The sequence below is a fragment of the Canis aureus genome, chromosome 12 (assembly GCF_053574225.1).
Source record: "Canis aureus isolate CA01 chromosome 12, VMU_Caureus_v.1.0, whole genome shotgun sequence".
NCBI lineage: Eukaryota > Metazoa > Chordata > Mammalia > Carnivora > Canidae > Canis > Canis aureus.
In genome coordinates, this window is record NC_135622.1 from 29,409,815 (window position 1) to 29,424,487 (window position 14,673).

A 14,673-nucleotide genomic window follows, 5' to 3' on the forward strand; every position below is an offset into this window, starting at 1 on the left:
GTTCTTCTGGCTATTTTTTGGTCACCAGCACTCTTAGCTGCTTGTATTCAGAGTCCCTCTATCCTTACTACTCTGCAGCAGCACCTCAGGAAATCAGGAACCATGTGTGAGAGTCAACAAGCATGACCAGGCTCCAGAGGAAGCTGGCCAGGCTCCTTTAGGAATGACTAAGGGTTTGAGCTTCAGCACGCAGACTTCATGTCATCTCACTGGGATTCCCAGAGTTCTGTTTTGCTTATTTCAGGCCTTTGGCTTTGTTCCAAGAAATGGTCAATGCCAGATAAATGAGGTGGTGTTGAATGTCCCTGTGGAATTAGTCTTGGGATTAAGTCTACTAAATAACGGAGGGGCTCCGCATCACACCACTTTTTTTTTTTTTTAAATTTACAAACACTTATAATTGTTTTAATGTTCTCTTATGCAATCTTTAAAATATAATGACTCAGTCATGGCCCAGCTGGATGACATCTCCAAACAGCAAACAGCAGCTCTGTGTCCAACATGAAAGAAATGGTCAATGCATGTTTGCTGATAACCTTATCATCATGCTGGGTCATAGATCTCTTCTGAGACTTTTCTTTGCTCCAATTTTGTACAGAAATTTCTTTATTCTGCTTCAGCCAGGTCTGCTTTTCCATGTAGGATTCTGAAACACAATGAGGACAAATGGAGCAGGGGCGGAGATGAGAAGGTTCTCACAGGCCCCGATGGAGGGAACCCTAAAATTCTGCTGTGGAGAGTGACCTTCAGGGCTCAGTGAGCCTAGAAGTGGTATCTTCCAGTGTTGATATCAAAGGGGACAACATAGAGAGCACAGCTTCTGGCCACAGTCGTCCAGGTACAGGAAACATGCAAAGGCCAGGGATACTGTAATAAGTCCCTGTGAAGAATGTGGTTGTCAGGGCCACGGTCAAAAGCTAGGGCTCCTGTTAAGTTCACTCCAGTGGAGGGAGCAGCAGGAACCATGCAGCCAGTCTAGGCCCCAAGCCTGTTTTTGCAGACCCTGATGATCTGGAGTCAGATATGCTGAGAATGTGACTTGCTTGTACTCTCCAAGGCTGCCCCTCAAGGAACCCTAACCAGGAAGCTTCCACATGTGTCTAATGGGTCATTGGGAAAGGGAAGGGCAAGAGAGCTGGGATTCTTCAATGTGATCACATCTAGGAAAAAAGAAGAGGAGATTCTAGTATTTACTGACTGCCTATCACGTGCTAGGCTTTAAAAGATGAGGAAACCAAGGCTCCCAGTGGTAAGATCCAGGGTCACGTTGCCCTGACCAGGAGATCCCACCCCTTCTGTGATGAGTGCTCCTCCCTACCTCTTACACTGCTCCTCTTGACCATTCAGCCTCATAAGAGGTTTCTATAATCCAGGTCCTGTTTCCCTATTCCTTTCTCAGACAATTGTAGGAAATTCAATCTGAGTTTGCTTGGGTATGGAGAAAAGAGACAATGTACAAGTATAGTTAAATAGCAATGGTCCTAAGAACTTGGTTGACCCCATTAATCCTTAAAGAAAGAAGGTGGAAGCAGAGAGGAGCAGCTGAGGCCTGAGTCATGTGACTACCCAGAACCCGCAGAATTGACACCGGGTATTCCCACATGGGCAGGTGAAGGGTTTTCATCATGTTCAAATGAGGCCAGTTGGATTCTCCACTTACATACTGAGATTAGAAGCCAAAATGCAGAACATGTGTGAGCACAAAGCCCCGGCCTTTGGGAATGGTGCCCGGCTGCATGCCAGGAGCAGGAGCATACCAGCTCCTGTTCCAACCCCTCCCTGACTTACTGAAGAGGTTTGGGGTGAGTAATTTAGCCACATCCCACCTTCCTTCCCTCAGCCGTACAACAGAGGGCAAGAGCCAGGAATCACCTCAGAGAGTCTAAGAAGAATAGAATCTGGCCATGCCAGTCAACCTCCCCCATTACGGGAGGATCCAGTTTAATGCCAACTTCTGGGTAGCTCAGCAACATGAGTCTATAGGCTCAGGAATGACATAGACCTGACCAAGGTCACACAGGTGCAAAGTGGCATGCTAGATTCAAACTTTGCTCATCCCATTAACATGAACTCAGCTATTTTCTGGAGCATAGGGCACACTTCATTTGCATATGACCCAATGGTTTGGTGCATGGCCTCTGGAGATAGATTTTCAGGGCTTAAAGCTTGGCTCTGCCACTTTTTAGTTGCTTAACCTTGGCCAGTTACTTAATCTCTTTCTGGCCTCAGTTTCTGCCTTTGGAAAGTAAGTCTGATAATAGTATTCATCTAATAGGAGAGTTAGCTAAGTTCCTATATGCAGAGCACTTATAAAGTTGCCTACATCTATAGAAAGTGCTTAGTGACTGTTAACTAAAACAAGTAAAAAGCAAAGAGACTCCAGCCCCTGGATCCTGGGTCCCTGCATATACTGTGTCTGATATGGGAAGAGGCTGCCTTTCATCAGCATAAAGAATCAGTTGGAAGGGCAGATCTGCAGTACCAGAGACACTAAGCCCCAAGAAGTTCAGACCTCATCTTTGGTTAAGTGTGGGCCTCAAAAGATTAGGAGGCTCATTAAACTGAAGCAGGACCTGTGTGCAAATGCAGTGTGCAATGGGGTCCCATTTACCCAGGGGTATCTGTCCATTCCACACAACAAAGGTGAGCCTTCCTCCTTGGAGAGCCTCCCAGACACCTCAGTATGATTTCCCACTCCTCCCTGGGGCACAGCTTCACAATATCAACATGGGCTCTGGGGTCAGGCGAATCGGGCTTTAAATCCCCTAGCCACCTGTGGGAGCTCAGACAAGTCCAACTGCTCTAAGCCCCCATTTTTTCATCTGCAAAGTGGGAATAACCAAAGTAGGTAAGGCTGTTATTAACCCAATTATTGTTAACCTGCTAAGTTTGTTATTAGGTTTAGGATTATTATATCCTCTCGAAGTGGTCCCTTTGTCATTATGAAATGGACTTATTTATTATCCCTGGCAACATTCTTGGCTCTGAAATCTGCTTTGTCTGATATTAACAGTCACTCTGGCTTTCTTTGGATGAGTTGTGAGCATGGCATATCTTTCTTCATCCTTTTACTTTTAATCTCTTTGTGTCTTTATATTCGAAGTGTGTTTCTTATAGGCATTATAGTAGGGTCTTGGTTTTTTTAATCCAATCTGGCAATCTCTGCCTTTTAATTGGGGTATTTGCATGTAAAGCGTTTATGAACATGGTTCGGTTTACATCTACCATATGGCTATTTGTGTTTTATTTGAACAATCTCTTCATTCTCCCCTGCTTCTTTTCCTGCCTTCTTTTGGATTAACTTAGTATTGCTGAATTCCATTTAACTCCTTTGTTGGCTTAGTAGCTATAACTCTTTTTTTTTTTTTTTTTATTTCAGTGGTAGCTTTAGGGTTTATAGGTCTTCAACTTCCCACAGTCTACTTTCAGGAGATATAGACATCAGGTGTAGCATAAGAACCTTACAATGGTATACTTCCTTTTCTCCCCTTCTGGCCTTTATGTGATTATTGTCATACATTTTACTTTTACATATGTTATAAAAACTGACTCTACACTGAAATTACTTTTGTTAAGAGAGTCAGTTATCTAATTTTTAAAAAGATTTATTTATTTTAGAGAGTGTGTGTGTGTTCAAGCAAGGGGAAGGACGGGAAGAGAGAGAGGAAGACTCTCAAGCAGACTACCCTTTGAGCCCCATCCCATAATGCTGAGATTAGAAGGACCTGAGCCAAAACTAGGAGTCAGATACTTAACTGACAGAGCCACCCAGGTGCCCCTCAATTCCCTTTTAAAGAGATGTAAATACTAAGAAAAAAATCTTATATATTAAGAAAGCAATCTGCTGTCATCCTTAACTTTGTTTTTTTACACACTTCTTTTTTCCTCAGGTTGAGTTTTGAGGTATTCCAGCCTGGCTTGTGGGAAAAGGCACTATTCCCAGCCCCGTGTGAAGACCAGATATTGTTCCCTCCAAATCTTCCAGGTGATTCTTTCCCTCACTCACATGCAATAATCGGTGCTCATCTGAATGTCTGAAGGGGACCACCGCAGATGCCTGAGTTCTCTCTCTAAGTTCTCTTCCGTCTCCTACTCTAGCCAGTGAATTCCAGGTACTTTGGTCTCCCTTGACTCTCAGCTTTGTGTCTTCAAATCAGCAAGTTCACTGGGCTCTGCCTTGGTTGCCCCTCCTAAGGCATGGTGTGGAAACTCTCAAGGTAGTAAACTGGGAAAAATGTAAAGCTCATCTGGTTTTATTTTATTTCCTCATTCTCGCTGCCTGATGTTCAGGGTCCTGCTGTTCTAGTCAGGAGAGTGACTTCATGTAACTTCAACCTGGTCAGACTGGCAGTCCCTGAACACTCATTTGACTGAATTCTAGGGTCACTCAGTTCCACGCACCATGTATACTGTCCACTCTCACGTTACCTGGCCCTCAGGACGGGGAATGTGTACCTCGTACACCGCTCTGCACACAGACAGAATTTAGAAAGAGGGAACAATGACTCTTAATCAGCAGTCATTAAGACCATGACGTGCTTGCGTGAACACCAATTATGAAAAGTTCCAACCAGTATTGTTTACTTGACGATCTAATTTTGGAGAAAGAGTTTGTACGAGATCTCATTTAGCCCAGGCTTTATGCACAAAAAGTGATAGACTATGTTTCTACTTGTACTCTGCATTTATCTACTTCACTGCTAAGAATGTTCTTTTAGCAACTACATGTCACTCTGGCAACATTCAAGCTATCACCCAAAGAAAGCAACAGTTGCTGAGGCTTCTGTAGAAAGAGCCAACCTAAGACTTCCCCACGGCTTCCTGAGGCACAGTGATGATACTATTAAATAGACCACCAAGCAGTGTGGAGGTCGTTGGTGTCACCTGCCAGCCGCCGGCTCCTGCGCCGCTCTCCGCCGCAGCTTCAGCACCTCGGCCCAGAACAAGGCTAAAGGAGCTGTGCTTGGGGCTTCCGGAGGAATGGGGCAGCCCCTTGCGCGGCTTCTCAAGAACAGCCCCTTAGGGAGCCGCCTGACCCTCTACGATGTTGCTCATACACGGGAGTGGCCGCAGATCTGAGCCACATCGACACCAGAGCAACCGTGAAAGGCCACCTCGGACCCGAGCAGCTGCCGGATTGCCTCAAAGGCTGCGATGTGGTGGTTATTCCAGCCGGAGTCCCAAGAAAACCAGGCGTGACACGGGATGACCTGGTCAGCACCAATGCCTCAATCGTGGCCACCCTGACTGCGGCCTGCGCCCAGCATTGCCCCGAGGCCATGATCTGCGTCATTTCAAATCTGGTCAACTCCACCATCCCAATTGCAACGGAGGTTTTCAAGAAACACGGAGCTTATGACCCTGATAAAATCTTCGGGGTGACGACCCTGGACATTGTCAGGGCCAACACTTTCATTGCAGAACTAAAGGGTTTGGATCCCGGGCGAGTCAATGTGCCTGTCATTGGCGGTCATGCCGGGAAGACCATCATCCCCCTGATCTCTCAGCGCACTCCCAAGGTGGACCTTCCCCAGGACCAGCTGGCAGCCGTCGCTGGGCGGATCCAGGAGGCCGGCACGGAGGTGGTGAAGGCCAAAGCTGGAGCAGGCTCCGCCACCCTGTCCGTGGCATACGCTGGAGCCCGGTTTGTCTTCTCCCTTGTGGATGCAATGAATGGGAAGGAAGGAGTTGTCGAATGTTCCTTTGTTAAATCCCAGGAAGCAGACTGTGCCTATTTCTCCACACCATTACTGCTGGGGAAAAAGGGCATCGAGAAAAATCTAGGCATTGGCAAGATCTCCCCTTTTGAAGAGAAGATGATAGCAGAAGCCATCCCCGAGCTGAAGGCCTCCATCAAAAAGGGAGAGGAGTTTGTGAAGAACATGAAATGAAAGGGCAGCCAGCTAGCAGTCCGTTTCCCTAACTTATGAAGGCATCGTGTCCCTGCAAAGCCATCTCCTGCCCTCATGTTTCCGTTGCGTTAACCACCAGTGTCATGTTAACGTCACCGCCCCTTCCAATCGCAGATCCGTCAATGTGTGCATCAATAAAATCAGGCTTCCATTTTCTTAAAAAAAAAAAAAATAGACCACCAAGTGCTATGGAAACAATAAACGTGGAGAGAAAGAACCTCTGAATCCAAAGGTTTGCACAGAATAGCTTAAGAGTAACAATGCTGGGATGGTGAGCTCTCACCTAGACCAAATGCTAGAGGCTGCTGCGTCTTGAATATTCCCCTTGGGACTGAGATAAGCCAAGCAGACAGGAAGAACTGATCATTTTTGGCAGTGTCGATGCTTGCAAGACATCTAACAGCCTTTTTTCCCTTTCCCATTTTCAAATACATAATCATAAATCCCAAAGAGCCAAATTAGTAACATTCCAGTGAAACTAAATTATCAGAGGTAATGAATACACAGAGCAACAATTTAATGAATCCATCTATCCATCATCTTATTTGCCATCAGTCCACCTGTCTACCATCCTGTCTATCAGGTCATCTGGGAGGGTATGAAGGCCCAGGGGCAGGAGACCACTGGGCAAATCAGCCCAAGAAATGCATCAAAGGGAATGAGCCAAAGGAGGAAGACGAAAAGACCACAGGTGGTTTTGAGCACACTCTTGGGTTGAGTCACCTATCAGAAGCCACAGTATCTGCATCTGCTCAGCACTGCTAGCAGAGCCCCAACTCTCCCCTATGTGGGCTGCCTCTGCTGGAGGGGTCACTTTTGGTCTTACCTCCTACCTGCTAACTTAAACTTTCTTGCTCTACCACAGAATCTCTGAGTTCTGTTTCTAACTGCTGCCAGCAAACTCCGATTCCAAGAGATAGCCACTTCCCTGGAGTTATAGGTGGAAACCAGCCATGTGGCAGGAGTCTCCCACCTTGTCAGGTCACTAAGAAAAGTCACATTGAGCCATTGTAACTGGCTGCCTCAGAGGACCTCAGCAACTGGCTCAGCTGTGCTCCAGTGCCAGCTGTTACTTTGTTCTGCATTCTCCTTCCTTCCATGTGGACTCCCACACAACATCCACAGGAGGAAAGCAGGCATGTTCACCACCATCATCCCCACCATCATCATAGATACAGAGTGCACACCTACCTAACTGAACCCTCCCTACATCATTGGCACATCTTTCCTTAGCCACTTTAAGAGAAATGATCACACTGGCTTTCAAATGAGAACACAGGAGGTCCTCATTCCCATCCATATTGTTCATGTGGAAGAAACTCTTGGGCTGGGCCTGCCATGAAGGGCCAGCCCTTCCTCACTCCTTGCCCTTCATCCCTCACTCCTCACCCTTCCAAATGCCCCAGCTCTGATACAGAGCAGCAGGACAGCAGAGTTTCTGAAAACTTATCCTTCCCTCTTTATTTTCTACCACTGCCCTTAACTTGCTCTTGACCCCTTCTCACTGAGGGTAAAATTCGTAATCCTCCCCTGCAGGTTCAGAACTGCTGTTTACAGGCCAATATTCAGCCAAGTTCAGGATCAAACTCGGGTCAAAAACCCAACAGGGGGTCCTTCTTGCCCCCTTTCTCCAGAGAATGTCTTTTGGAGGCTCCAGCAGTGCCTGCATCCAGCCTACATGCCAGTGAAGAAGTGCAGTCTCTGGGGGTCACCAATGCAGGGCTGTCATCTGGGGATAAAACTTAGCTGCCACCATAGCTGATCCCTACAGCCCTGCCATGGCACCATGGCACAGGTCCGCAGCCCCATACCCCACCTGCCATCCCTCACAGACCCCATGTGGATTCTGCTTTTCATCAGCTCGGAGCCCCCACAAGGGTGCAGAAACTCCCCATATCCTGTTTCCTACATCTTGAAAGTGCCTCTGCTCTCAGGGTTGTAGGAGAATCGAGCACAGATTCCAGCTGTCCTCAGAGTCCCCCTCAATTCTCCAAAGATTCATACTGAGATTTCTCACACCTCGTGCCCCTCACTGCACAATCCAGCTAGAGCCCCAGGGTTGGGGACCCCCTAAGCAGTCTCCAAATGCTTGGCACATCCCTGTCTACCTTCTTCCTGAGGCTGGACACCTCTGAGGTCATTTCCTGCATTCTTCCCAAGGGATTCAAACTTTGGAGCAGTGCTGTCATCATCTGACTCTCATTGGCCCTTTCCCATACTGCCAACAATGGCCACCACCAAGTTTAATGACATTTATTGTAGGCCTGTGTGGGCCAGACCCTCTGGGCTACATTTTACAAATGTAGTCATCCCCATCAGTCCTTGCAGCATGGTAGGAGGCAGACCGCACGGATGGCAAGGCTAGCTGATGCACCCAGGGTCACAAAGGTAACAGGTTTCTGCCTAAAGGTGGTGGCCTGCTGGTGAGCACACAGCGGTGGCCTCGCGCATGCTGCAGCGGGGAGGCCTGGGGGGCTCTGGGGCCCGCAGGGCTCACCATGCCTCCTGTGCACTCCCGGCAGTCCTGCAGGCAGCGGACGTTCTCCCAGGTACTGTAGGCCTTCAGCCCCGCCACCAGCGCCTGCAACGGCCGACTGTCCGCCAGCTCCTTCCCGTGGAAGATGTCCTCGTCCAGGAGGATCCCGGCATACCTGCGAGAGGAGCGAGAGGAGCAAGGGAAGCACAGACGTGAGAGGGACGCAGCAGCACCCCTACCCCCGCTCCAGGAACCAGGGCACAGGCGCATCTGAGGCAAGCACAGGGTGACCTCTGCACCTTCCTCAGATGCTACCAAAGTCTCCATGTGCCCTGCAGAACTGTCACTCTGTGCTCTGCCTCCATGAGGATCCCCCATGCCATCTTCCCCTTGGAAAACTTCACCCTTGCTTTTTGTCCAGGCGTCAGAGGCCCCATTGCTCACATTGGCATCTGTCTCCACACCCCTTGACCCCATAAAAAGCAGGCACTCAATGTAACTCTCTCCCTGCTGCAGTCTAGTGTATAAGATCATAATCCAAACTATATCCCTCTTCCTTTCACACAGAAATGTTTTACGAGTCTCTCATGTTTTTAATTTTTCTAATTCTACTTCCGTTGAAAGTGTGTTACGCAGAATAATAGCCCCCAAAGTGACCAGGTCCTCGTCCATGAAACCTGAGAATATGTTACCCCATGTGGCAGAAGGGATTTTTCAGATGCAATTAAATCAAAGATCTTAAGGGGCACCTGGGTGGCTCAGTTGGTTAAGCATCTACCTTCGGCTCAGGTCATGATCTCAGGGTCCTGTGATCCATCCCCATGTCAGGCTCTCTGCTCAGTGGAGAGTCTTTTTCTCTCTCTCCCTCTCTCTTAATTCCACTCTTGCTATCACTCTGTCTCTCTCTCTCTCTCAAATAAATAAATCTTTTTTAAAAAATTATTTTTCAAGATGTTATTTATTCATGAGAGACACAGAGATACAGAGACACAGGCAGAAGGAGATGCAGGCTCCCCACGGTGAGCCCAATGCAGGACTTGATCCCAAGACTCCAGTATCACACCCTGAGCTGAAGGCAGATGCTCAACCACTGAGCCACTTAGGCATCCCTCAAATAAATAAAGCTTTAAAAAAAAATCAAGGATCTTGAAATTGAGAGATTATCCTGGATTATCCAGGAGCCCAAATGTAATGATGAGGGTCCTTATAAGAGAGCGAGGCAGGAGAAGGAGATGTGACAACAAAGCAGTCAGAGAGATGCAACATGGGACTCAACTAGCCATTGCTGGCTTTGAAATGGAGGAAGGGGCCACAAAGCCAAGTAATGAGGTAGTTTCCAGAAGCTAGAAAAGGCAAGGAAGTCAATTCTTTCCTAGAGCTTCCAAGAGGAATACAGCTCTGCTGACAGATTTTTATCATTGAGACCCATTTCAGACTTCTGATCTCCAGAACTATAAGACAACAAGTTTGTGTTGTTGTTTTTTTTTAAAGTTTTTATTTATTTATTCATGAGAGACAGAGACAGAGGCGCAGAGACACAGGCAGAGGGAGAAGCAGGCTCCATGCAGGGAGCCCGACATGGGACTCAATCCCGGGTCTCCAGGATCAGGCCCTGGGCTGAAGGCGGTGCTAAACTGCTGAGCCACCTGGGCTGCCCAAGTTTGTGTTATTTTAAGCCACCAAGTTTATGGCAATTAGTTATAGCACCAATAGAAATGTATACAGATATGAATAATATCTTCCTTCAACGTGGTAAAAGTCACTGTTTTCCTTCATCTCTCAGCCACCTGTGGTCATGACTACTGTGCAGACAATATCTATTGGCCTTCCTGCATCTGCACACCTCCCCCCTCAGTTCTGGTTTTTTCTTCACCATGTTTCAGAATACTATAATGGAAAATACAGGTTTCCTTCTCTCTCCCTTCTTCTGAACACCTTCTTATTGACTTTGTTTTTAAAATCTCTTAAAATGAGTTATTGTTTTTAACAACTGCTGGGAATAAAATCTTTAGTGAACTCTTTCTCTCTATGTTCAACCAAACACCAGGATCAGGCTCTAAACTCAAGGGTGGTAAACACACTGAGCTGGGTACTTTCCTTGAAGCCCCTCAAACTCATGAGAAATACCATGAAGTATAGCCTTTCTGGTCTTCTCAACTGATCCTTCAGACTCTGGAGATCGCGAAGAGTGATGGCAGTTGGAGGTGTTGATTCACTGACTGTTCTCTATCAATTGAGTGTCATCTATTGAGATGATTATATGATGTTTCTCGTTTATAATGTTAATATGGCAAATTGTATAGATTGATTTTCAAATGTTAAACAAGCCTAACATTCCTAGATAAATCCCTCTTGATCATTGTATATTATTTTACAGTAAAATATACTGTATGTGATCTATAACATTTTGTTCACAAGGAATATTGGTTTCATAATATCTTTGTCTGTTTTTGGTGTCAGGGTAATTTTTTTTTTATTTTTTATTGGTGTTCAATTTACTAACATACAGAATAACCCCCAGTGCCCGTCACCCATTCACTCCCACCCCCCGCCCTCCTCCCCTTCTACTACCCCTAGTTCGTTTCCCAGAGTTAGCAATCTTTACGTTCTGTCTCCCTTTCTGATATTTGGTGTCAGGGTAATTAATGCTCTTAAAATGAGTTACAAAGTCTTCCCTTCATTTTCCAAAAGAATTTGTGTAAAGTTAATATGTTTTCTTTTCTTAAGTATTTGGTAGATTTTACCAGCAACGCCAGATGAAGCTATTCAAATTTTCCAATTCTTTTTGAGTCACTTTTGGTAATATGTGTCTTTCATGAAATTTTCTATTTCATATATATTGTCACACATATTGGCATTACATTGACGTTACATCAATAATAATAACAATAATATTTAATTTTATCCTTTCTTTTTAAAAAAATATTTTATTTATTTATTCATGAGAGACACAGAGAGAGAGAGGGAGAGACATAGGCAGAGGGAGAAGCAGGCTTTCCACGGGGAGCCTGATGTGGGACTCAATCCCAGGACACTAGGATCATGCCCTGAGTCAAAGGCAGACACTCAACCACTGAACCACCCAGGTGTCCCTCATTTTATCCTTTCAATATCTATAGGATCTGTAGTGATGTCTTCTCATTTATTTCAGATATCGATCATTTGTGTCTCTTCTTTTTTTAATTAATCTAGCTGAAGGTTTATAAATTTTATCTATCTTTTAAAGAAAAAATTATTTTTGCATTAATTATGCTTATTTTTTGGCTATTTCTTATTTCAATGATTTCTGCTTTCATTTATATTATTATTTCTGCTTGCTTCGAATTTGTTCTTTTTTTCTAGCTTCTTAAAATGAGAATTTACACCACTGATTCTCTACCTTTATCCTTTTCTTTTTTTTTCCTTTATCCTTTTCTAATGTATTTTAATTATAAGTATGCCTCTAAGCACTGCTTTAGCTATACATTACAAATTCTGATATGTTCTGTTTCATTTTCATTTTATTCAAAATATTTTCTAATTTCCCTTGTGATTTCTCCTTTGACCTATAAATTATGTGTGTTGTCTAATTTCCTAATACATGGTATTATTCCAGATGTTTTTGTTATTCGTTTCTAATTTAATTCTAATCAGAAGACATACTTTGTATGATTTCAATCCTTTAAATTTACATGGTCTGTCTTGATAAATGTTTTATGTGCACTTGAAAAAAATAGACATTTTTCCAAAGAAGACATACAGATGGCTAACAAACATATGAGAAGGCACTCAACATTACAAATCATTAGGGAAATGCAAATCACAGCCACAGATATCACATTATGGCTAAAACCCAAAACACAAGAAATAGAAGTGTTGGCAAGGATAGGGGGAGAAAGGAACCCCTGTGCAGTGTTGGTGAGAATGCAAATTGGTGCAGCCACTGTGGAAAACAGTATGGCAGTTCCTCAAAAAATAAAAATAGAAATACCATATGGTGCAGTAATTCCACTATTGGGCATTTACCCAAAGAAAATGAAAACATTAATTCCAAAAGATATATGCACCTCTGTGTTTCTGCAGCATTATTTACAATAGCCAAGATACAGAAGCAACAAAGGCATCCATCAATAGATGAATGGATATAGAAGATGTGATATATATACATATAATGGAATATTATTCTGCCATAAAAAGAATGAGATCTTGCCATTTGCAACAACTTGGATGGACCCAGAGGGTATAATGCTTAGTAAAATAAGTCAGTCAGAGAAAGATGTATTCCATATGATTTCACTCATATGTGGAATTTAAGAAATGAAACAAGTGAACAAAGAAGAAAAAGAGACAAGCTAGAGTCTCAACTATAAAGAACAAATTTGTGGTTATCAAAGGGCAGGTGGCTGGGGGATATGAGTGAAATAGGTGAAGGGGATGAAGAGTATGCTTATCTTCATGAGCACTGAGAAATGTATAGAATTGAAGAATCATACATATATTATACACCTAAAACTAATAAACACTGTATGTTAATTATACTTAAATAAAATTTAAAAATAAGTAAAAAATGTACATTTTGTGTTGTTGGATAGAGTATTTATTCTATAAATATCATTTAAGTCAAGTTAATTAGTAATGTTCATATTGCTGTTTATTATATCAATTTTTATATCAATTACTATTTATTATATCAGTTACTCAGAGAGAATGACTAATGTCTGCAATTATAATTTTGGATTTGTTAATTTCTCCTTTCAATACTTTCCATTTTTGCTTCAAGTATTTTAAGGCTATTTTGTGAGTCCATACACATTCAGATTGTTATGCCTTTTTGATGAGTAGACTGCTTTATCATTACAAAGAGTTCCTCTTTATCTCTGGTAATATTCTTTTTTCTGAAGTCTACTTTATCTAATATTAATATATCCACTCTAGTTCTCTTATGGTTAATGTTTGCAGGTGTAAATGTTTTATTCTTTCACTTTTAATCAATTTGTCTTTATATTTTAAGTGCATTTCTTATAGAAAGCATCTAGTTCAGTCTTGATTTTTTTATTATGTCTGACAATCTGTAAATTAAGTAGGAGTGTTTAAACCATTTACATCTAATGTAATTATTAACACGATTGAGTTTGAAACTATTATCTTGCAATCTTTCCTCTATTTATCCCATGTGTTCTTTGTTCTCTTTTCCCTCTGCTTCTGTCTTCTTTTGATTAATTGCATAGGTTTTAGTATCCCACTGTTAGAGTTTTAACTATGTTACTTGTATACTTTTTAGTGATTTTTATAGTATAAAATATGCATCTTTAACCTAACACATTCTTCCCTCATATAATGTTATAACACTTTTCAGATAATTGAAGAACCTTACAATAATACAATATACTACCATTTCATTCACCCATCTATTGTGCTACTGTTTGAGATTATTTAATATCTATCTGTCTACCTATCTATTTATATCTTCTACATATGTTATAAAATTCATTGCTATTTTTGCTTTAAATAAATAATTTCTCTTTTTTCCTTATCAGCATTATTGAGGGTAATTTATTTTACAACAGACTGCATTCATTCAAAGCATGCCATTTAACAAATTTTGACAACTGTACATACCCATGAGAATAACACCACAATCAAGCTACAGAACATTTCCAACACCTTCCAAAAAACGCCTCATGCTTTTTTACAGTCTATCCCTTCCTTGATTGATCCTCATTTCCAGTCATCCACTAACCTGCTGTTTGTCACTAGAAAGTAGTTTACATTTTATGTAAATAAAATTATACAGCATGTTATGTCTTCCTTCTTTCAATCAGCATATTGTTTTGAGATTCATCCATACTGTAGCATGTATTAGTAGCTGCTCTTTTTTATTGCTGACTAGAATTCCATCTATGCAATGCATATATCACACTTTATTTTTGCATTCACTGTTGATGAACATTTTGGTTGTTTCCAGTTTAGGGCTATTACAAAGAAAACACTATGGAAATTCATGTAAAATCTTAGGGGAGACATATGTCTTTATTTCTCTTCAGTAAATATGTAGGAGGGAAGTGACTGGGTCATATGGTAGATATATTTTTAACTTTTTAAGAAACTGCCAAACAGTTTTCCAAAGTGGTTGTGCAATTTTACATTCCTACCCACAGTGTAGGAGAGTTCTGGTTGTTCCATGTCTGCCAATAATTGGTCTTTTTGGTCTTTTTAAATTTGTCAATCCAGTGGATACATAATAGTGTATCCTCATGGTTTGAATTTGCATTTCCCTGATAACTAGCATCTTTTCATGTATATATT

The 14,673-nt window shown here is 42.8% G+C and overlaps 1 protein-coding gene and 1 pseudogene across 4 annotated transcripts in view; one reads left to right on the top strand and one right to left on the bottom strand.

Annotated features, from left to right (window-relative positions):
• The window catches only part of ACOXL (acyl-CoA oxidase like), a 348,364-nt gene that overhangs the window by 166,665 nt on the left and 167,026 nt on the right, over positions 1-14,673 (bottom strand). For all 4 annotated transcript variants that reach the window (XM_077843324.1, XM_077843323.1, XM_077843322.1 and 1 more), the window contains one exon: positions 8,410-8,563. In XM_077843324.1, the coding sequence (XP_077699450.1) occupies positions 8,410-8,563 (154 nt within the window). The remainder of the gene's footprint in view (positions 1-8,409; positions 8,564-14,673) is intronic.
• On the top strand, positions 1,737-6,021 carry LOC144281370 (malate dehydrogenase, mitochondrial pseudogene; annotated as a pseudogene).